This window comes from Amphibalanus amphitrite, unplaced genomic scaffold (assembly GCF_019059575.1).
Source record: "Amphibalanus amphitrite isolate SeventyFive unplaced genomic scaffold, NRLGWU_Aamphi_draft 000184F_arrow, whole genome shotgun sequence".
Taxonomy (NCBI): Eukaryota; Metazoa; Arthropoda; class Thecostraca; order Balanomorpha; family Balanidae; genus Amphibalanus; species Amphibalanus amphitrite.
The window spans coordinates 630,487-654,394 of NW_024881679.1; the positions used below are offsets into that span (position 1 = coordinate 630,487).

Genomic DNA, 23,908 nt, shown 5'->3' on the forward strand with positions numbered 1-23,908 from the left:
GGTTATGTATTAGCGAACCACCACACAAAATTCGCCCAATCAATGGTCAGTTATTACTGCTGGGCTGAACCGTCATACGCTATATAGCCTATTGCAGTCAATATTTTCAGAACGATACCGACTGACGAAATACAACGTATTCGCGGATTCGCACATACGTTGGCACCCAGGTGGCCTGTCAGCAGCCGCACAAATTGAGATGGTACACCGTAAAGCATGCCTTTCCACACAGGCACAAGCACAGGGACACAAATTCTCAAAATCCAAACTTATTCTAATACTGGTCAAATACTAATAGGCATAAAGTTTTGAGGTTTTCTCATGTTCATTCTTCTTTCAACACACGCGGCAGACTGCAGCAGAACATCTCACAGAGCTGCGCTGGATGCAGTCATGAGCTGGGACACGGTTTGTGACCAATGACCGATCGGGGGTGCCAGCCTCCTCCCGGCACGCGATGCACTGGCCGCCGCGCAGTCGATGTCGGGGCACCGCCGGCATTCGCCGACAGGGTTCCATCCGATTCGGTATATTGGTGGCAGCCCGAACAGTGACCCACGCGAAGCTGGTGGACGTCGATGGCCGATGAGCGATGCCCTTCCGCGACCGGCGGTGGCAGTCGGTCCCACATCAAGAACAGATACCAGTCATGCGGTCAGTCGGCGACGGCGCGGTCGCGAGCCGATCTGATGGTCGCGCGGTGGGCGTTGCCGACGTCCACCGGGACCGTCGACTGGGAGAGCGCGGCCGCCTCTTGGCCGCCGCCTCTGGTCGGCGCGCTCGTTGCGCTGTGGGACGGCATCCACAGCTGCAAGTCGTTCACTGTGAAGCGGTCGTTTGACCGGACCTGGCAGGCGGGGAAAGGGGGCCTCAGCTGAAGTAAAACCATCCCTCAGGCCAGCTTGAGCTGGCTCTCCACCTCACCATGTTAGATAAGCGGACACCCTCGTGATCATCGCAGCGATGATTGCCAATTGGTGTGTCATTATGGGAGAGGATGCCAGCCTCCTTTGCAAGATAGTCTGCCTTTAATATAGTGCAGCCCGACCCATTGCCTGTGGCAGCAGACTGGGCTTGATAATGCAGTGCAGGACACACCAAAGTAAGCGGCCATCTGTACCCCCTGTGCAGTAGGGGTGACTCAAGAGCCCAGAGTTGCCCTCCCCCCACCATTCTGTGCACGTGATAACTGGATGGGACATGCCATGGTCAGCATCTGTTCAAAAGCTGCCATAAGCATGTAAAGCTCCACTGGCATGCTCAAGCATGGTCACAGTCAGTTCTCACTTCTCAGTTGAACCTCCAATGGAAACCCATCACAAAGTAGAGATCAGGGCGCCTCTCACACTGCAGCACACTCAACGACTGAGGCACCATCTCATCACTTGCAGGTGGTTCTTGCCAGGAGCAATGCCAGCCACGCACATCAGGTGATAACAGCAGTGTACAACTGCAATCTACAAGCATCCATGTTCTTTCTGGTTTTCTCCTGTTGAGATCCACTGCCATGCATGAACTTGATGGGCTTTTGTTGCGCTCCTCCCATGTGCAGACAGGTTTCTGCTGAAACAAAACAAACAAATGTGATTAACAATGGCCCTGTTTCACCATCCAGACACTGTGTGCACTGGTAGCTACGGCATACCATAGCATCACTCCAATGACGTTGCATGTGATCTCTTAGTTTATGATGAATCGCGTTTGGAACAGAGTGAGAGTTGCTGAAAAACCGTACCAAAAACAAAGGTTTGAGTTCAAATACTGCTAGCATGCTGCTGGTGCTGGTACCGCAGCATGCTAACGTTCTGGGATGCTGTCATAGCTTAGCGTCACAGTGAAGTTTGTCGACACTGCCATGGAAACCCAATGCTCTGACACACGCAGCGCACCGCAGTGCTCTGCCATGAAACACCACCCATGAACGTTGGTTGCATGACCAGGATCGAAGCAGTGTGGCAGACAGTGATTTTTATTTTAATTGCACTTACTAGAGATTAACAAGTTGTTGGTGAAATTGCTTTTCATTATTCCTATTACCATTGTCTAAATTTCACATTTCAAGACAGCATCAGCATCGACATGTTATATAAATAAGGTTTAGACTTCAGGTGGCCCCGGGTTCCCCGGGTTTTTGCCCGTAGAACAAGGGCAAAAAGTTGTCAAAAAAATATTTTTAAAAATACCTGCCTTTATCAACACCTCATCTACTAAAATCACATCTCAATACAATCAAACACAGATGGGGTAAACAACAAGGCCCTAAAAGCAAAAACCGTTTGAATAACAATGTGATATTTTGCAACCGCTGCACCATTACTGTCACGTACGCTATCCCTAGATTGGTTGCTGGTAAGTAGTGGTTGTCGTCATCAACTCGTCATACAGCAGCTGATTGGGATGGGCGGGGCCTATTTTTATCCAGGCGATAGAGAGAGCCTTTCAAACTTGCAGTTTTCGGATTCTAAGGGGCTAATGCATTGGTATGCCCCCTTAGAATTTGTGACGTCAGTGGAGATCTAACGATTTTTAAATCTTTTACTAAAACGTTTGGTAGCACGCGGTGGTATATGCTGCTTTGCGCGCAACAAATGCCGCACTTTCAAATAAAGTCGCTAGGAACAGCGGAGATCCCAAAAAGTAAACAAAAGTAAAAGTCTAATATCTTGAAAACCGGTGAATATTTTTCGATGAAATTTGGTAGATATTCGTTTTCGCTCTTTCTGAACCGAGCGACATCACTTTCATGCCAATTCATTAACTTTTTTGAAGGTGGGAGGGTCCCTTTAATATATTTTCTGAGAGTTTTGACGGATACAGCTAACAACATCCTATCTCCCGAGTGTGCTCTGAAATGTTTTCCCTTTCCTGCGTTCCGCGTTCGTGTCATCAACTTACTTACCTGGTTTACTTACCTGGTTGGGTTCCAATGTCCGACTGTGAGGGAATGGCAATTTAGGAAGTTGAGGCAGGGAGTGGACTACGGAACCCCAGAAACATAAGGCGCGCCAAACAGTAGTGCTGGAATGTCCTATGAGCACAATCATAAATAAACTGTCTGGAAATGTGCACCTCACAACAGTAATTGACATGTAGCATATACTAGTTTCCTAAGATGAGACAGTAAGACATGGTATCAGCCATTACGAGAAACAGTACAATGAGTCATTCAGTTCACTGTCTAGTTTTCCTTTAAATCGCGATACATTGTCCGCGCATACAGCTTCCGCAGAGAGAGAGTTCCATACAGATATACACCTACGAGAGAACGAGCGCTTCCTTACATCGGTTCGCAAGGTCGAGGGAAAAATTTTGTAGCAGTGACCTCGGGTCCGAGATTGAGGAGGCTGTAAGAACAAGTCAGCTGGCTTGATGATCGACTTACCATGAAAAATTTTCCAGCATTGAATGAGGTCAGCACGGAGCAGCCTTCCCTGGACCGAGTAGAGGTTTAGGGCTCTCAGTCTGTCACCATAGGATAAGGACTGCATACCGGAGATGCGTTTAGTCCATCTTCGCTGCACACTTTCCAGTAGCTTAAGGTCCTGGACATATCCGGTGTTCCAGACGCAAGAACAATATTCAATAACGGGGCGTATATGTGTGGTTAAGAGAAAAAGCATAAACTTGGGGGACCGGCACACCGTCGACTTTAGAAAACTGTATGCTAGCCCGCCTGCCCTGTGAGTGACTGATCTGACATGGTCATGAAACTTCAGGTCCGTGTCTACCAAGACTCCCAAGTCCTTAGCCGAAGAAGCGTGTGGGATGTGATTGCCATTGAGGATGTAGGTTGGGACAGGTAGTTTCGATGAGGATCTAGGGAAACGCAGTACAACGCACTTTGCCACATTCATATGCAGTCCCCACGAGTCAGCTGTAAAGTGGAGCTCGTCAATATCACGTTGCACATCTGCTTGGCGTAAAGCTGTGGACGAAGTAGGGTGATTAACACAGGCATACACTTTGAGATCATCAGCAAAAATTTTGTAATTACATGCGAGCTGTGCGCCAACGCTGTTAATATATATCAAAAAGAGCAGAGGGCCCAAAACGGATCCTTGCGGCACGCCACTCAGTACCTCTCTTGTCTTGCTCAGCTCACCATTAATACTTACTCTCATATGGCGGGAAGTCAGAAAAGAATGTATCCAATGTAATATGTTACCATCAACCCCTATGCATTTCAGCTTGGATATCAATATGCTGTGAACGACGACATCAAAGGCCTTGCTAAAGTCGAACAAGATTACGTCTATAACGCCTCCCTCGTCAACACATTTTGACACATGGTCATACACGAGTAGTAACTGGTCCATTGTGGATCTGCCGGAACGAAATCCAAATTGGTTAGGAGATAGAATGTCATTGTTCTCCAAGAACACAGTGAGGTGATCAGCAATGATGCGTTCTAGGGTTTTGCCACAAACAGAGGTTAAGCTAATGGGACGATAGTTAAGCGGATCGTAGCGTGGTCCTTTCTTAAAAATAGGAATAACTGCTGAACGCTTCCAGTCGTCAGGCACAACCCCCTCTGCTAAAGAGCGGGTGAAGATAGTGCACAGAGGGTAAGCGATGTGTGGGGCACACTTGTTCAGCAGCAGGGGATGCAGATTGTCAGGTCCCATAGAAGAGCTGCAATCTAAAGAGTGCAGGGCTTTGAGAATGGACTCAATCGAGAATGAAATGGGGTCAATGACACAATCAGCACGTTGGTAGGGACGAGGATTGGGAGGGGCGACCGACGAGTACACGGAGGCAAACGAGGAAGCAAACACCTCGACCATCTCACCGGGTGCGTCGGTGAGCTGTCCTGACTGGAGTCTGATTGGACCGACTGAGGGTCGACCCACCTTCTTCCGACGAATGTAAGTATGTATAGCCTTGGGATTGTCTTTGGATTGAAGCAGGGTTGGCAGGGGGTGGCAAAAACTGGTTTTTGCCAGTGGTTTTAACCGGTTTAAACCGGCTGGCAGAAACCCTGGTGGCAAGAACTGGCAAAAACTGGCTAAAACTCAGATGGCCAAACCTACAACTTTTATATGTAGTTAGGAATGGATTTGAAATGTACAGCCCACCGCTAAAGTAATGAAGGGTTTTACCAATCTCAACGGTTGGCTTTGACTGGCAATTGTTTAATGCTGAGGATACATATAAGCTACATTCAAAGTTTCATTGTAGTCCGGCTAATCGTTCCTAAGTTTCAGAAGCAGAACATACCCATGACTGAAACCACACGTTACTTCTGCTGTGGACTGTACAAATGCATTTCTGGTAGTTATATAGATGCACTAAACATTCTGAAGCTGCCTCATTACTTATCCCTGCTTAAAATGTCTATGCATGTCGGTAGATATCCACAACGGAATGTATTTCCATGTAGGGGAGAGTGGGGCAAGGCGGCCACGGTAAGTAGGGTGTCATGCGGTGCCGTGCGCATATCAGTGGCCGATACCTCTTCGCACTTCTGATTGTGCAGAACTCACCCAGTCACCCTTGCACTGGCTCATTTGTCACCCCCAAAAGTCATCTTACTAGCTCCTTATGGATAGCCCATGAAAATGTTTCTGAGTTAGGTATGAAACATTTCAATGGTCAATGTCACTTCTGTTTGAAAGCATTAAGCTTTCACCGAATTCTCCTTAAAATGTTTCCTGTTCAAAATCATGTCTAGGCATAGCATTGTGACATTTCTGGGTTTTTGCCAGTTTTTGCCACTTTTTGCCGGTTAAAACCGGTTTAAACCGGCAAATGGCATAAACTAGTTTTTGCCGGCAAAAATGCCAACCCTGGATTGAAGGAAGAGGTTCTCCTCATACTCTGCCTGGCGAGAAACCGCAAAGCTCCGGTAACGGTTGTTGACAGACTTAAAGGCAGAATATGCGGCAAATGACTCGCTAGAGCGACGACCAAGACGCGACCTGACGTTCTTATAATGCAACCAAGCTGAGTGTCTTTGGTTGATCAAACTGTTTGGAGGCCGCTTGAGCCAAGGGGGATTGTCATCACCACGCTTTGGTATCACTGGTACAAATTCATCGGTAAGTTGCTGAAGGATACCAGCAAAACGTTTAAAGGAGCTATCTGCGTCTAAATGGGCCAATTCAAAGTCCCAATCAATAGAGGCTAAGTGGGAGGATATCGCAGTATAATTACCTTTAAACCAATGCTTGTGCTTGGCACCGGTAGTCATACTAGCGTCTGGTACATCCAGAGAGAAGGCATATTCAAACTTGGTGGGGCTGTGGTCACACCCAGGGATAGGAGGGAGAACTTCTACCTGCCCAATTCGATCTGACTCAGAGGTGAGGACGAGGTCTAGTATGTTTCCGGACCTCGGGAAGGTAGGTTCTCGTACCCACTGGTGTAGTCCAAGCGAGGAGAATGCGTCCAAGAAGGAGTGGTCGGTAGCATTGGATGCTGTCGGAGGGTCAGAAAGCCAGTTGATCGAGGGAAGGTTGAAGTCACCAAGTAGTATGACCTCTCTGTCCGAGCAAAAGTCATTGATGAGGCTTAGAACTGAGTTGTTTGAAACAATCGAGTACGAAGGAGGTCGGTATACAAGAAGACAATACACATTGTATGCGGTAAGGTGCACTGACAGCGTGTTTGGTAGGGGTCTGCAAGGGGAGTCAGTCATAATGTGTTCTGCTATGTATACACATACACCGTGTTTGGCGACGCTTCCTGCAGTGTCATTTCTCAGAAGACTGTAACCAGGGATTGTTACAAAGGAGTCAGCTATTTTGGGTAACAAGTGGGTCTCAGTAACACAAATTATATCCCATCGGTCTACGGTTGCGTGGTTTAAAAGGTGGAGCTTTGATGACAGTCCATTTATATTAACATGCACGATTTTTAAAACTGTTGTGGCACTAAGTCTGGGCTGATTCACTGTAGGAGTGTCTAAGCACGAAGGGAGTTTCCCGGGTCAGCAGAGGGGGTGCCACCCTGGGCGTTGGTCTCTGTCCTGGGTGGGGCCTGAGGGGCGGAAACATGAGGCTGTCCATTGGCCTCTTCTCGCCTGGCTTGTCTACGGGCAAACAGCTCAGCCCTCTGGGTGAGTTCCCTGTAATCAGTTGTCACTGCCCCCAGTCTTCACCTTCGCCTTCAACCGCCTTCAAAGCCAGACTGGACAAACACTGGGCACATTCAAAAGGCACAACTCACTTTAACGACTGAGTCAGGACACTGCAAAGAGCTCGGTATGACGAGATCCTTGAGGCGAAGTGGCCTTTCAAAAATCAAAATTGTGTACCTAGGTGCTTTATAAGTATCAGTCTAAGTAAGTATAAGTAGTTGCAAGTTGAATATATTGTAAATTTGATATAAAGTTTTACTTATAAATCATTTTAGCCATTGACACTGGCTGGTAGATCCAAAAAGGTAATTTTGCATGCTGGATTGAAGAGTGGAGGGAGGGAGGGAGATAGGTAAACTACTCTGTAGTTTGACTGCTCCTTTGTTGCATTGAACAGTGTGAGTGTGTGACTCTATGCTCATTTTAATTTTGTGTTCATGGAATGTGTTTTGTTGCTGTTATTATTGTTCTTGTTGTGAAGGCTCCAGTTAACACTTGGCCCACACTCCACACTCCTCCTTATAAAGGGTTAAACCCACAATCAACCAGTCAGCTTGGTAAGTGGGAGTAAATCTAAGCTCTCAGACTTTGGCCTCAATAGATCCACTCAGTGAGTTACTGTCATAAGTTGAATGAAGCTCTGCTATTAATGTGTGTCATCTTTCAGGATGATGTCCTGGCTGCTGGTCTGGATTTTTTATCTAGTGCAAGCTGGCACAGCAGAGGAACACAACATCAAGAGCAAGTACATTTCAACAAATCTTGATGCAAAGTGGGGTCAGACACCATTTGCCCATGAAGTTGCTGAATACTTAAGTGAAGAAAACAATGAATACTTCTGGGATTTTGTGGATCAAACATGCACAGCAAATATTGACCCAGGTGAGCTATGCAGCCATGCTTGTGTTTATGTATGTGAATCACAAATGACTGTGTTCAGCAGCTGTTCATATGCAAGATGTCTGCAGGCTGTATGTCCCTGTCAGAATGGCTTAGTGCCTGCCGAAAATAGCCTTCAGAGAGGCGTCATACCCTCCGTATTTGTCTCTTGTAGCCCTTACCTGTGCTAGTAATGCTCATCTGAGCGCCCTGTCCCCAGGCTCCCCGGAGCGTGTCCAGTATGAGCAGGTGGTCTCTGTGGCGGGGCGCTACCTGAGTGCCTCCGAGCTGGGTCTGCTCCGCTTCTCTCTGTCTCTGCGCCGGCACTCGCCGCGGGTGGCGCTGTGGCAGCGGCTGGCCGCCGACCTGGAGCCCCCGGCGGACTGCGCGTCTACCTTCGTCCAGCTGGGTGACCGCCTGCTCTGCTCCGCCGGAGAGCTGGCCGAGGCAGCCGCGGCAGAGACCGCAGGACCGGAGACGTTCTCTGTTGATCACCGGTACGGCGAGCAGCCGGCGGGACGTGCTGCGGCCGTGCTCTACGGCCGACTGGGGACCGAGTCCCTCTGTAAGCTGCACACAGAGCTCAAACAGCTGGCCGACGAGCGGAAAGTCGACTACGTGCTCCGGCCCTACAGTGGCGCGGTGAGTAGAACTCCGGCTGAAGAGGCATGGTGCCCCATTCTTCAGCTGTGTTTCGACTGTACGTGGTGCTGGGCCCGGTGCTCGGGCTTGTCTCACAAGAGGCGGATGTGGCTACTTTACCCGTATCCTGGCTACGAGCATACTGAAACTCCCAGCTATTCATACTGTGATGGAATGGTATAAATGTTTTTCAATGGCGATATGTCGTCCTTCGCGGGACTAAGGCATTTTGAGCTTTGCTGCTTTCCTCTGTGCATTGGGTGATGATTATTCTGATATTTTGTGACGGTGTGCTGTATTCTGGCCCTATAGTCTGAGGGCGGCTCCAAGGTGCGGCTCTCCGGCTATGGTGTGGAGTTGGCCATCAAATCCACCGAGTACAAGGCACAGGACGACACCAAGGTGCGCGAGGAGACGTCCGGTGACGCCGCCTCGCAGGACCAGGCCGATGACGTCGAGGGCTTCCTGTTCAGCCGACTGAGGTGAATCAGACTGCACTGATCAAGAGCAGCGCCTCTGTTTCCTCTGCCACCGACAGTCGTCACTCTGCCGTAAATTGTGGCTCCACAATGTAATTGGCTTGCAATGAGTCGTGTAGATGAATGGATGTGATAAATGTTAAGGATTTACCAAATTGTTCCTCTTGTTGGCGATCTTTGAGGTATTCTCAACCTCCGCTCTGACCGTATCGCCCCACCGACTCAGCCCTGCCTCTCGCCCACAGGGAACTCCATCCGGAACTGTCTGCCAACCTGAGCGCCTTCCAGCGTCACCTGGTGGCCTCCTCTGCCGACATGGCTCCTCTGAAGGTGTGGCAGCTGCAGGAGCTCAGCCTGCAGGCGGCTCAGCGCGTGGCCCAGGCGGACCTGGACGAGGCGCTCCGCCTGATGACCGGACTGGCGCAGAACTTCCCCTCCGTGGTGAGTGGACGTGGGGGCTCGAAAGCTTCCTTGTATGACACGGAGAGAGCTTCCATTCGCCGACTAACAGGCGACATCTGTCTTACTTTGTTACCACAAAAAAACTTCAAACGACCTTCATGTAAATGGTTATGAAAGGCGCTTTTACCTGGTAGTGTCTGATCGGTATACAGTTCGCCGGTTGAATGCTCTGTGTTAAGCACGACCGCACTCTCCGTCTTCGCCAGGCGCGGTCCCTGATTCGAACGAAAGTGGACAAGGCGCTGAAGAGCGAGATCAAGAACAACTACAACAAGATCTACCAGTCGCTGAATCTGGACTATTCTGACGCGGCGCTGTTCGTCAACGGCATGTTCTTCGACATGGACACTATGGACGTGTTTACCCTGTTCGAACACCTCCGCGAGGAGCAGCGGGTCATGGAGGGACTCGCGAAAGTCGGTGAGTTGACAGTGCGCGATGACTTGGTTAATGCTCAGCAGATAATGGTAGACACTATACAGCGAGCGAGCTTTGATCTGCAGGCTGCTGTTGATAGCAGCTGTTAGCTGCTATCTTTACCTTCCTTATCTGTGCGATCATATGCATGTAATAAGCTTATGGTGGATGTGATAGAATGAAAAGACGGTAGCAAAGTAACTGAGTAGCCCAATATATACGCGTCGCAATTCGGCGGAACTGAAATGCATGCCGGCTAAACACCGGTTTAGACACCACCTGGTATTTTATTGGTTCCGATCCGCTTGCTGACAGCACCTGACCTGCCTGCTCCACCGTTCCACAGGCGTACCTCGGGCGGCGTTCGACGAGATGCTGCGTCTGGAGCTGAGCTCGAGCTCCGAGGATTTCGCCGTGGATTTCCGCGACACGGCTGTGAACTGGCTGAACGACATTGAGCGCGATCGACAGTACTCCAAGTGGCCGAGCTCGGTGACAGAACTGCTGCGACACACCTACCCGGGAATGCTGCGCACCGTCCGCAAAAACATGTACCACCTGGTGCGTACTTGGCCGGGCAAAGGACGGGGCTGTGGGTGGGGAACAGTGTCGGAAACAGTAGTGTATGTCGGTTCTGGGCGGAGGGAAAATTTATGATTTGTTTTCAGATATGAAAACACGATACTGAGGGATATCGAAGTCTAGAACATTCACTCGGAGAGGGTAAGTCGTGTTATGGTTGGGCTTGGGGACATGCGACTACTGGAAGCTGCATGCACATCACGGCACTGTCCTCGGCTGACCTCTGTCCCTTTGTTTCCCGCTTCAGGTGCTGGTGCTGGACCCGAGCCGTCGCTCGTCGCTGGACGTGCTGAAGCTGGCGCAGTCGCTGCTTACCAACCAGCTGCCCCTGACGATCGGTCTTGTACCGGTGGTGTCTGCCGACCCGGCCGTCACCGGTCGCCAGGACGCAGGGGTCGCACTCACAGAGGCCTTCAACTACGCGCTCAGAGAGGAGGGCTCGAAAGCCGGACTCAAGGCGCTCCAGCTGCTCATCGAGGTGGGAGTGGCGCCCGTCCGCCTGCTCATGAACCCTGGGTTACTGTCTGTATGTGCACATAAAACCATCCGTCCTCGTCCGTTGGTTCTAGGTCTATAATATCATTATATTTTGTACGATGTCACTCCAACCCTGTCTGCCGCTATACCACCTAACATCCTGTTTTGTTTCAAACTGTGACTGCAACCTCTGATTAGGCTCCGTTTGACCACCTAAATTTCAGCTGCCCCGTCTAACCGCCGCTCACTCCCCCGCCAGGCACACACGTTCGCCGCCGGTCAGGACGTTTCCGTGGAGCACGCCGAGCGGGCCTTTCGCCAGCGGTACCCGTCGGCAGACGTGGAGGACGTGTTCGGAGAGGACTCCGACTACGACGCCGGCCGGACGCTGGCGCGGGACTATGTCACCCGGCTGGGACTGGGACAGCCGCCACAGGTGGGTGAAGGGATAGTCATTAGTTACACAGATGGGGGAGGGTTGAGCGGCCACTGTGTGCAGACACCACATGGATGGCTGGCAGTCTCAGGTACCGCAGCTGGGCGCGCGGACAATGCGATGTGTGTGTGGGGTGGGGGGGGGGGGGGGGCGGCTCAGACACCGCATATGGGCGCACGGACACCACCCGGGGGGGGGGGGGGAGGGAAAGGGGGGACAGCTGCCACATGTGGCTCCAGAAACCAAACCCACGTGCTTTTTGTCCAATGGATGTGCTGTGAGCTTGCAGATGGATTTACCAGATTCGGGCAGATCGTCGCTTTTTTTTCGCCACAGATATTCGCTGAGCGCCGTGGATGTGACGTGTCCAGTCATCTGAGACGCCTTGCCCTGCAGCTGTATATAAACAACATTGTGGTTTGCCCAGTTCTTGCATGTGATGATTAACGAGTGCCGTGTCTTGCTCCAGGTTCTGTTCAACGGCGCACCACTTCCAGTCCGCTCGATCACTGGCGACTCTATCGAGGAGGCGGTACTTCAGGAGCTGATGAGGGCGCTGCACCAATTCACCAAGGCCGTCTACAAACAGGAGCTGACCGACGCAGATGACCTGGCAGAGTGGATCGTCTCGCAGCCCAACGTCATGCCCAGGTCAGACGACGCGCGGTACCGTGCAGCTGGAGTGGGCTGGGAGAGCAACGGGTGGCAACAGTCTGTAAAAGAGGAAATACACCTTTTTGCACTCAAAATAGGCATCTTTTCATTCAATTTCGGCGAATTGCATTCAATTTTAGCGATCTCTCTATTCAAAGCAAATGAGAGATCGCTAAAATTGAATGCAATTCGCCGAAATTGAATGAAAAGATGCCTATTTTGAGTGCAAAAAGGTGTAGTTACATACAGGATGTTAGGGCTAATGCAGGCTGGAGGTGTCCTCACCTGCTCTTTTCCATCGTCTCCACTTCGAGACTGACGTTCCCACTTCGACTGATTCCCACTTCGACTGACTTTGAATGGGCCCCATCATTTCTGACTGACGTTCCTAATATGGCACCTTGAGTAATTGTTTGAACAAATCCGTGAACCACTCATCGACTAGCTGTTTTCTGCGAGTCTTACCTCTGTATTGGTATTTCTGTCGTTGATGTCATGACGATGTGGTAACTGGTACCTGACGCTCTGACAGGCTGAACGACCGTATCCTGAAGTCCTCTGAGCGCCGTTTGGTGGATTTCACTGGCGAACGGCCGGCTGACGGCGCCGCCACCGAGTTCAGTCAGCTGGCGCCACGCGACATGAGCGCCTCTATCGGCACGCGACTGAAGTACGCAGCGCGGCCGGGCGGCTCGGTGCGGCTGCGACCTCTGACCTACTGGCTGGTGGCTGACCTGGGCTCGGAGTCGGGTCGGCAGCTGCTGCATGATGCCCTCCTGCAGGCGGTGAGTGGGGCCTCGGAGCTCATGTGGAGGGTCACTGACGCAGTGGGTCACTGGTGAAGAAAGCCGGTGTCACTTACTGACCGGTTTTCTGGTTAATGGTAACAATGCAGCGTTGAGTCGTTTGAATTGTGTAACACAATCGTGCACACAGCTGAATGGGGCTCGATGCTCCGTGAACAAGCCTTCACTCATTTATGGCTCGCGGTTCAAATCCTTCTGCTACGGCTCTTCCTGTCGTCGCTGCCCGCTGGTCCAGTCTTGTCCCAACCGTTTCGCTAGGAAACTACTCTTACCCGCCACGTATCTACTCTGTCCAGCCGTGCCGTCGCTACTCTGACTCTCCCTCCTTATCCACTCCACAGAAGAGCTCTCGGGACATCCGTCTGGCGTTCGTACCGAACCCGGCCGAGGGCGCGGAGGACTCTGACCTGAACCGGCGTGTCGTGGCGGCGCTGGAGGCACTCACCGGTGACACGCTGATGAAGTACCTGTTGGCGCTCACTGCTGGGAAGGCAGAGCCCGAGACGATACTGACGGTGAGCTGGGAGACCGGCGCGGTCGGTTGAGGATCAAAGTTAGATCCCCTGATGTGATGTGATGGGTGTGAAAAATAGGCGATATATGATGTAGCTGTCTTTTTTAGTTTTACGCATGTCGGCGATTTCTACATAGCTGTGAGTGGTGTTGAACCCCTGCTGTCTGTAGGCTGCTGCGATGGGCCTCAGGAGCAATGCCCTCCCATCCGTCTACCTCGCTCATCCCCGCCAGGAATGGGAAACACGGGACTCCATCATCCCCTCACCCCGACCCCGTCCATCCCTTCCAACAGGAGGACCAGAAGACCGCCCTGGCCGACGCGCTGTCCTCGCTCCCCGCCGCGCACCTCGCCGACTGTGTCACGTACGTGCGCCGCGTGCTGCACGTGCCCGCGGGCGCACGTGCACTGGTCGTCAACGGTCAGCTGGTGGGTCCCCTGCGCGCCGACGAGCCGTTTGGGGAGGACGACTTCGCGCTGCTGGAGAAATTTACCACGAGCAGCTACGCCGGCCAGCTGGAGAAGAAACTGCTGTCGGCTGTACCGCAGGATGTGCCAGAGGGTGAGTCGTCGACGTTGCGCAATTGCACTGCGTGTCAAAAGGTGATAATTGTGCCATCATGGCTGCATTCGATTTACCATGCTGCAGACTGATGTTGCAAATGCCCTTCATATTCATATCTCGAGTCAGCGCTTGCATGTAATTGGTAAGGCGGTGGTGTTTTTCCCGATCCTATGATGACTAAAGTCTGATGCCCACCGTCTGTTTCATTCGCATATCTACTGCCACGTTCCGTTTCTATGATAATGTATCTCGCTCATCAGGTGTTCTGAGCGACATTATGATGAAGACGTCGGCGCTGCTCAACTCTCGCACACTGAAGAAGGAGCGATATGCTATGCCGAAACTGGAGGAGAAACACAGGTAACGTGCCAGACCACCCCCACATCGATCCGGCTACTTCTGGGGGGGGGGGGGGGCAGACCACAACCTAGCGGCCAGACTGGAAGTATATGAGCTTTGTCAGTCTATTTGTGCTCTTCTTCATCTCTGTGGTTCTTGTATTGTGTGTACGGGTATCTCCGTCCGTCTGCCTGGTATCGCTTTGACGCAATATGACCCTCCCCTCCTAGTCTGTTGTCCCTCTGAATAGCATGGTGTGTCTGCCGGCTGCCGACGCGGACCGCCCCGCGTTCGACCTGGTGGCCGTGTGTGACCGATGTAACCCTCCCTCCCCTGTGTCCGCAGCGTGGTGCGTCTGCCGGCCGCCGACGCCTCCCGTCCTGCGTTCGATTTAGTAGCCGTGTGTGACCCTGTGAGCCGCGGCGCTCAGCAGCTCGGACCGCTGCTGGCCGTACTCAGACAGGTGCTCAACGCAGACATCCGGCTGGTGCTCAACGCCCAGGACAAACACAGCGACATGCCGCTCAAAAGGTACGCGACACTTTGGTATGGCAGGGGGTTTTATTGTTTGAAGATAGGAATGTGCCGGCAGCTTTCATTCGTAGTTTATAATAAGCATTGATACATTGGGTACCTGATAATTTATTCAACCTTTAATTGTTTATTTTCGCATATTATTTGTCACGAAACACTTCAGCTCTACTGATGGTTATCCAGTGCTAATTTCGACTAGGCTGCTGAAACCACTGTTAATTACCTATCTACGGTCTGAACGCTGCTCTTGCTGAGTATGCTGACCGTTCGACCTCTTCACTTGTCACTTTCAGCTACTACCGCCTGGTGCTGGAGGCGGAGCCGCAATTCTCTTCGTCCGGCGCCCTGCAGGGTCCGTCTGCCCGGTTCACCGGTCTGCCGGGCGAGCCGATCCTCACCCAGCACTATCACGTGCCGGATAATTGGATGGTGGAGGCGGTCGTGTCACCGCACGACCTGGACAATATCAAACTGGATGATGTTGAGAACGGTGTGCACAGGTGAGAGATCGGGGCAGTACTTAGGTGCACAGGTGGGTGGATCGGTGGTGCATAGGACGTGCACATTGCACAGGTAAGCGTGCTGTCTGCTGTGCTTCCCTCAGCGGCAGTAGCTGAGGCTAACGATCTCTCACTGCACAAATGTGATATAATTTATCTACCAGAAGTTACTCATTCGTTTGGGCTTGGGAGATCGTCGACTGAAAACTGATGAAGATTGTCGGTTGTGTATTGTACCGTGTCCACGGGCATGCCTTCTCCTCTCTTCCCCCTCTCTCCCTAACCATCCCCTCCCTCCCTTCTTCCCTCGTTGTCCCCTCCCTGACCGTTGCCGTCGTCTGCCGTCAGCGACTTCGAGCTGGAGCATCTGCTGCTGGAGGGCCACTGTTTCGAGCAGTCGACGGGTAACCCGCCTCGCGGTCTGCAGGTGACTCTGGGCACCGTCCGACAGCCGGTCATGGTCGACACCATTGTCATGGCCAACCTGGGCTACTTCCAGCTGAAGGCCAGCCCCGGCGCGTGGACGCTGCGCCTGCGACAGGGCCGCTCGGCAGACCTCTACAGCCTCGTCAGGTGGGTGACGGGGACCCTGGCAGGGACTGTGTGTGCTTCGGGTTAATGTGTGTAATTGTCAGCTGCAGTGTGCGGAGAGCTGTGGTGATGTTATGTTTGGTAGGGCTCCGTTTGTAACTTGTGCCTTGAAGTTGAGTTGATGTGTGGCTTATATTGTGTCATGCAGCCGGCTATCCTGTGGTCTGTGAGCCAACCTGTGGCCAGACTGAAAGTGCCTCCATGCCATTAATCGATAATGACCTGTCCTGACTTGCCCTGACCTGTTACTTCTGACCTGTGACCTCTACTCTGCAGTGTCGACGGTACCGAAATACCCTCGGACGCTCCCGGAGTCAGCGTGGTAATCAGCTCGTTCCGTTCGCACGTCGTCAAGGTGCGCGTGGCCAAGAAGCCGGGGATGGAGCAGATGGACCTGCTCAGTGATGAGACGGACGACTCGTCGGGCATCTGGGGAAGCATCAAAAGGTCAGTGATCGGCAAGGGCTGGGGTACTCCACGCCGGTTGTTGGTCGGGTCAGAGGGTGGTGCAGAGACTTTGTCAAATAGGCGAGGTGTGCTCAACATCGGTCTTCGTGATATGCCGGTTCGAAGTGTGTCGGTATTCAGTTTGTTAGTTGTTCAGTTATGCTATGCGAACGACGTGCTTGCTCTGCTTTTTTTCTTTGTGACGGCCCTTTTTGACTTATTATTTACACTTCAGTCTGAAAGCATTTGCCTAGCTATTCTAGAACGCTAGCAGAACGCTTTACCTTCAACAGCATCGCACAGTTTTCTCTGGTGTTTTAGGCGCCCTCAGGCGCGCCTGAGACTAAGTCTCCTGTGATCTGAGTCGTCTGTTCTTACCTTACCACGCTTATATGAGACAATTGGGAAGGGATATGGCCGAAATTCATTCGTTGGTACTTCCAGGCTGCCTGTCACGTCATGTATATTTTGCCTCGGGTCAAATTTTAGAATAGATCCCAAACGTGTGACTTGATATGTGGCGTTAAAATATTCAGATGCAAGTTGTTATTCAGACGTTTCGGCAAAGACTAAAATGAGGTGACAATGCTTTTTAAAAAGCCGATACGATTGACTTCACATATGATGAGACATCACAGTTTTCTTTCAAAAAGTCTCAGACGTGTGCCTATGTCATATCTTACCATACCCATTCCATAACGATTTATCTCGTGCGCTAACGGTCTGTGTGCTGTCCCTCGCTCTATGCACGGAGCCAGGCTGGGCCGGCGCTCGGCCGTGCTCGGTGCCCCCTTTCGTCTCGTTACGGCGCTACTGGAGCGGCTGATGGTCACAATAGACAGGTAGAGGGCCACTCATATCCTCCCCTCACACACACCGGCCGGATGCCACAGCGGCGGTACGGCACAGCGTCAGCCTCTAGTGCACAGGGCGCACTGCCTGCATGCCGTCGGAGCTGCCTGACCTCGGCTCGGACAGGGGCTAGATAAAACCTCCACTGATATAGTGCACAGGAATGGTGACAGTAGGCGGCTAAAGCCTGGCGAGTGGCGAGTCGGCCGTCGGCGACTGACCGATGCGGCTGTGTACGGTCTCAGTAAGACGTGATTGAGACGCACGCACCCTCCCGAGTAGTGTTGGGCCAGTGTTTTGATAAGCAAACGAATCGATCGGACACATCGAGCTAGAGTAACGCCAGACTGCTTAGGAGAAGTCTGTCGACAAGCTTTTCGTTTCTCGGAAGTGATTACTTCGCCAGATTTTCTATCTAGCGCCAGGTCAAAATAAAAATGATACGAGGAGTAGCCACGCTGATGGTGACGTATTAATAGTGCTTTGTTCAGCCCTTAATAAAACAACAATAGCACATTTTAACGCCCCTCCCGGCAAAACCTAAATTTGTTTGTTAATGCTGTACGTAGTACCGAATTGTGAAACATTGCATTATTATGCTGTCACTCGCATTTCGCTGCGCTAGCAGTTGTTTTTGCTTAGAAGTGTGTTCTTTTTGTTACGGGAATTATAGCAATATTTATTACTGTACGACTCTAAGGTTCTGAAGGCTCCAGTGTTTTGTCGGCCTAATTTGCGCCTGGTCCGGGTGAAACCCCTTGCCCCTACACCCATTTTTACGCAGGATTTCACGTCAAGATGGAAAATATTAAAGCCCAGTTAAGTGACGAACGGCGAACTGATAACGTAAGACGGACACTGTCTTTTCCTTATTTTTCTTGATGTGCCTATCTGTCTATCTGAGTGAAGGTCGGGTATATCCGCGGCCTTAATTGATGTGTTTAATCGTGGTGATAAGTGGCGGCGACGGCAGGCTGTCGGTAGTGCCGACACATTATCGGGCGTATCCGCCTAGTAAGTCTCTAGGTACCTGTTTTCCTCCATTGGGCTGTTTGGTTTCTTCGCTGCACCAATTTCACCCCACTTCATTTGTAGAGCCCACAAACTAATTGCGGGTCAGATGCCCATTCAGTACGGGCTAGACTCATCCGTCCATGAGACCGTTGTCAGGGGGCTTTTCTCCAGTCAGGGCCAAACATATTGAACTACGTGTTAAAACAAAACTGAATAAACACAAGCATTTTACGAGTGTAATACACCCGATGAGAGCGAAAACGACTAGGTATGAAAAAACTACTAGGTTCAAACTCGGTCAGTTGTATGTAGACTGTCCGTTGTCTGTTGAATGTATGTTGATTGTTGACCTTCATAATATTTTAGATGTAGTTATTTTGACAACTACTCAACTTTTCTCACTGCTGATCGCCACTGAATCAACACAAGTCGCTTTTTAGGGTAGGCAAATATGCTCAATTTTTATGTTCTTTGATACGTCCTATTCAGAACTAACTGTCAGCAAAATCTATCAACTCTTCATCGAATAATTTAGAAATCAACGTATGTTTTCGGTACAAAAATGACGTCATTTATGATATCCCTGCTACCGTCGCCAAGCATAGCATCCGAATGCAGATAATTACTTGGCACATATGCTTGCATGTTCAAGGCAGCCAGCAATTCTACAACTCTTGTTGATTGACGTTGATTAATCACTTTCGCATACCTTTCTGTAATATTTCATCAGTATGCATCCTACTTCAATGAATCCCCTTTGATTTTAATGGTGCATTTTCGGTGAGATGGTTTTAATTCGATATTGATGCGATCAAATTGGGCACGGCGATTACTCAATGTCGGATTTGACTAGCTCGGGAGCATCTGAGTCGTCAGATTTCCGCTATCTATTCGGATCATTAACATACCAGCGCTACTTGAGCATTCCTGTTTCTAATGAGCCGGCCTACCCCTGAGTGGCTCTCCCGGGGATTACGGATAGAAGTACCGTGTTCGGGCAAATGCTGCTCTCTCCCGGCAAATTAATTCACAGCTGTCGTTTGTGCATCGTGCAAGCCTGTGTGTTAAGTGATGCGTTTTGTCTTCATTCTTTCCTTATTGAGTTTTAATGTCATTCGCGTCACTCTTCGGAACACTACTTGGCTGGTTTTGTTCCGGTCTACCTTTGTACCGCACTGCCAGGTTATTTATTTTGCTGTTTGTGGTGCACACTGAATTGTGATGGTTACGTTTTTGTACTTGCATGGTATTCCAGTTTTTTTTCCTGAGCATATCATAGATCTGTCGGTTACGTAATGTGACCGACCGTAATGTGATTTGCGTCATATATGTGTTATTAGACTATGACGCGCGGAAACTGTCGTGTTTCGTCTGTGTGAAGAACGAATTTTACCCCTTGCGTGATCTTATAAGATTCAATTCGTCTTCGTATCTGTAGTTTTTGAAATCAACTAGTTTATTTTTGTACTGTAATTATATGCGACCCGAACTTTTCCGGGCTGACCTGACCCGGCCTTATCTCCTCACTCGACCGCTGACGTTACTTGACCTGTCTCCGTTTGACAGCACGTTCGGCGGCAGTGGCAGCGGCGCGGCCGACCCGGACGACAAGCTCAACATCTTCTCGCTGGCTTCTGGCCACCTGTACGAGCGTCTGATGCGAATCATGATGCTGGGAGTGCTGCGCCACACCAAGACGCCCGTCAAGTTCTGGTTCCTCAAAAACTACCTGTCGCCCACATTCAAGGTAGGTGGCCGCCGTCGTCTGTTCCCATGTGCTGTGCTAGCGTGAGGACTGGAGATTCTAACCTCCGGTAAATCGCTATTCTGATGTTCTATCATCGTCAGTTTCTGGTCTATATGTACAGTGTTTGTTACTGTCTCCAGTCAGGTAGGTCAAGGTGAAGATGTTTGAGACTCGGCTGTTGTTTGACTTCGTGCTCACTGCTCTGTTTTTTGCACCCCTGTGTGAGTGATTTGAGCGACCCCTTCCCCACCCACGGGCACAGTGCCCTACCTGACCTGACCCGACCTGACCTGACCCGCCTTGACTGGCCCACAGGACCTGCTGCCGCCGATGGCCAAGCGCTACGGCTTCGAGTACGAGCTGGTGCAGTACAAGTGGCCGCGCTGGCTGCACCAGCAGACCGAGAAGCAGCGCATCATCTGGGGATACAAGATCCTCTTCCTTGACGTGCTCTTCCCGCTCGACGTCAAAAAGATCATCTTCGTCGACGCCGATCAGGTCAGAGTCACTAAATGTGCATCGTTTTTCGTGCTCAGTCAGCTAAGCATAAGCTACAAGCTAAAGCATAAGTAAGTAAGCATAGCATAGCATAAGCATAGCATAAGGAAGCATAAGTAGCATAAGCTAAGCTACTTTTATGTGCTTGCGTATATTGATGGTAAATTATTGTGGGACAAGTAAGCTTCAGTTGACTGATGCACTTTCCGCGTGGTATATTGCTGAACAGAGTTTTCTCTGCAATGTTTGTCCACTACGAGACTGCACTGTGTAATATGTTTGACTGCACTCCGAGTCCATATGATGTCCGCTAACCATGCCTCTGCCGCCCGAACAGATTGTGCGAGCTGACCTGAAGGAGCTCCGGGACCTGGATCTGGAGGGAGCGCCGTACGGCTACACGCCCTTCTGTGACAGCCGGAAGGAGATGGATGGATTCCGGTCAGTGTCTTCGCCCTCCGCTGACTCTCTGACCCATACTGAACCGCTGTGACCTAATCCGATCCTCGCCGACATGCGAAGTTTGATGTAACGGGATGAAACGTAGAACCTTGGGGCATGTGTTATAACATTAATTCACTTATTTATTCCTTCGCGTATTTAGAAAACATCCCACAATTTTACCATATTTTAACATTTAACTTTCTTACATTGACGGAAACTCCGACCAACGTGACATGTTCATTGTTCATAAGTGGTCCATGCTCCGAATTTCGCGGTCATTTTCCGTTTATTTCCTCGACGCTCGAGCCACCCCTCAGCGCCTCCCTATTCTCTGCACCGTTGCACCAGACGATGTCTGGCTCTGGTATGGAATTCGGTGTGGGCGGATATCAACTGAACGATCATATCGACCAGAAACAACGACACCCACTTAGTTAACCGGCCAGCGATGGACGATAGTGTTCAACGAATGTGCATTTTGGCCGGACAGGCGCTCTAGAAGGTCCGATGTATATCGGGACTGGGGCGGGCGTTCTTCGGTGGTGTCTAAACGTCCTTCACCGTACTGTAGTCGGGTAGTGCTGTACTGAATTGTTGCCCTGCCGCGCTGGCACTGTGTGGCTGTCGAGTTGCCCCTTCTGTGGGCTAGGGCTGGTCCGTTGTTCCCAAACTCTAGCAGTCCTTCAAAGCGATTTCTGACTCCCCCTTTCCCCCTCCCATTCAGTTTCTGGAACCAGGGTTACTGGAGAAGTCACCTGCAGGGGCGCAAGTACCACATCAGCGCCCTCTACGTGGTCGACCTGAAGAAGTTCCGCCAGATCGCTGCTGGGGACAGACTGCGTGGACAGTACCAGGGTCTCAGCCAGGTCAGAGTGTGTTAAATAATTGTCACTGGGCAGTACCAGGGTCTCAGTCAGGTCAGTATGTGTTTAATGTTATCAATGGGCAGTGCCAGGGCCTCCAGTACTGCCCAGTGCCCAGAGCAGTACCAGTGTGTACAAAATATGATCACTGGGCATAATTACGGCCTTAGTGAATAGCAAGGTGGAGATATGTTACTGAACGACAATGGGGTCTTAGTGGTTTTGGCATTGCGCCATGAACAACACTGGGATTAAGGCGAACTCAGTATCTCCCTTCAATGTCCGCATTGCATGACATGGACCCATCTGCACGGTATGTGGAAGTCCATTTATATTCGGATCTCCTAAAGACTTATTTCTTTATGGCCTTTGTAATGCTTGAAGGTCAGAGCTGGCTTAGTTTCGAGTTCGGTTTGGTCTCCACATTGGGCAAGGTCTATTCTTAAACACAGCTTACTCGTATTGTAAGTAAGCTACCTTACTTGATCACCTCTCTTCCTCAGCTTTGACGTTAGTCTGCTTAAATTGGAATGCTTTTAGGATATCTGAGTATTCCTTGGATGTTCATATGAACTGTCTACGAAAACTCATTTGAAGGGTATCTCAAGGGGGAACCGGACTATTTCCGTGTTTATATGTGTACGTGTTTATAGGATTGGTAGGTATGCATAAGATGTGCGCGTTTAATATCCAGCGAGGTGACGGCACCAATTAATTTGGGTCACCACGCGGTGCCTCTGCCATCAGTAGTCCCATCAGTCGTATTCGGAGGGGTCCTAAACCAGCCTTCAGTCGGAGCTCATTCCCTGTCCACGCCCACTGTTATTCGTTGAAGCCCAGTCCTCGGGTTGGTGATGGGTCCTAGGCCAGCCATCGCTCATACATAGTTAAGTATAACCCCTAGAACTCAGTCTAGAGTCCATTCCCTGCTCAGTCGTTACCCAGGTTTATTCCCTGACAACTCTTCAGTCAGTGCTCAGTCCCTCCAGCCATCAGTCCAGTCACGCCTGTCCGACAGCCGCTCTGTGCGGTCCGTGGTCCGACGGCCGGCGGACGGTGACGTGCCGCCGTTTCCGTGCCGAACTGCGGCTCAGCCGCGGCCAAAGTGAGCCTGAGCTGCTGCAATCCGGCCAAATTTAGTGCGACCATTCGGCGCGCCGTGCCGCCCTGACGCTAATGCCGGGTTATCCATGCAGATAGATGGGCTGAGGGCCAGCTGCGAAACAGCTTTTTTAAACGTCATTTGCTGACGCGATTGGATTAGATCGGCGAGGACTTAGAGCAGTCATGAAATCGGATCGTGGACGGCCTGAATGTCCATTGGGTGGATTGCGATTTGTTATGCATTGCAGATTTGAATGCATGTGTGTGATGAGAGGCTTTGGCTAACAGTACCCGAAACCTGGCTCGGTTCACCGGCTCCACGGATTGTGAGGGCTGGAACAGCTGACGGAAATAAGGCACGCTTCCTCACGAATTGCCAAGAGGTTCGCTAACATCGTTGTTGGACCATTTAATACAGTAATTTTAGCTTAATGCTGCAAACACAGGGTAACGTTAGCTAGTTGGTATGGCGCTCCAGTTACGTGCCTGGTTACGAGCCCAGCAAAATATTACTGATTTGCGAAGACGGCACTGATGTTCGGATAAGTGTTGTCCTGACGTCGCTTCTCCCTTCCACTTTCAGGACCCCAACAGTTTGTCGAACCTGGACCAGGACCTGCCGAACAACATGATCCACCAGGTGCGGATCAAGTCGCTGCCCCAGGAGTGGCTCTGGTGTGAGACGTGGTGCGACGACGCCTCCAAACAGTACGCCAAGACCATCGATCTGGTGAGTTAAGGTCGAGGGAGGGGTCGACTATCTCAACGAACGAATCGTCGTGCTTGCCTTGCAGAGTTAAACTACTCACGACTCTTCTCCCGTCGTTACTATATCCTGAGACTCCCAGATGCAAGCTGCTCAAAACCAGCATATCAGTGGCTGTTGGCTGTCACAGCTGTGGTACCCAAAGCGGCGATGTGACTGCGGCTCAGAACTGTGACCGATGATGCTGCCTGCTGACTGATCGCTGTGACCACTGATTT

General features: G+C 50.9%; 1 protein-coding gene across 3 annotated transcripts in view; it reads left to right on the top strand.

Moving 5' to 3' along the window:
- The window catches only part of LOC122384247 (UDP-glucose:glycoprotein glucosyltransferase 1-like), a 31,322-nt gene that overhangs the window by 1,639 nt on the left and 5,775 nt on the right, over positions 1-23,908 (top strand). The window contains exons 1-23 of one of the 3 annotated variants that reach the window (XM_043371433.1): positions 4,767-4,865; positions 7,746-7,960; positions 8,178-8,599; positions 8,912-9,081; positions 9,324-9,519; positions 9,747-9,960; positions 10,304-10,518; positions 10,787-11,017; positions 11,276-11,452; positions 11,922-12,103; positions 12,639-12,891; positions 13,254-13,427; positions 13,721-13,988; positions 14,252-14,351; positions 14,676-14,861; positions 15,158-15,364; positions 15,713-15,937; positions 16,232-16,402; positions 19,835-20,015; positions 20,331-20,513; positions 20,851-20,954; positions 21,682-21,823; positions 23,508-23,654. In XM_043371433.1, the coding sequence (XP_043227368.1) occupies positions 4,864-4,865; positions 7,746-7,960; positions 8,178-8,599; positions 8,912-9,081; positions 9,324-9,519; positions 9,747-9,960; positions 10,304-10,518; positions 10,787-11,017; positions 11,276-11,452; positions 11,922-12,103; positions 12,639-12,891; positions 13,254-13,427; positions 13,721-13,988; positions 14,252-14,351; positions 14,676-14,861; positions 15,158-15,364; positions 15,713-15,937; positions 16,232-16,402; positions 19,835-20,015; positions 20,331-20,513; positions 20,851-20,954; positions 21,682-21,823; positions 23,508-23,654 (4,365 nt within the window). In that variant the 5' untranslated portion in view covers positions 4,767-4,863. Of the gene's footprint in view, positions 1-4,766; positions 4,866-5,847; positions 6,039-7,745; positions 7,961-8,177; positions 8,600-8,911; positions 9,082-9,323; positions 9,520-9,746; positions 9,961-10,303; positions 10,519-10,786; positions 11,018-11,275; positions 11,453-11,921; positions 12,104-12,638; positions 12,892-13,253; positions 13,428-13,720; positions 13,989-14,251; positions 14,352-14,675; positions 14,862-15,157; positions 15,365-15,712; positions 15,938-16,231; positions 16,403-19,834; positions 20,016-20,330; positions 20,514-20,850; positions 20,955-21,681; positions 21,824-23,507; positions 23,655-23,908 lie in introns of those variants that run through there. The other 2 variants (XM_043371435.1, XM_043371434.1) reach the window with 2 other exon arrangements.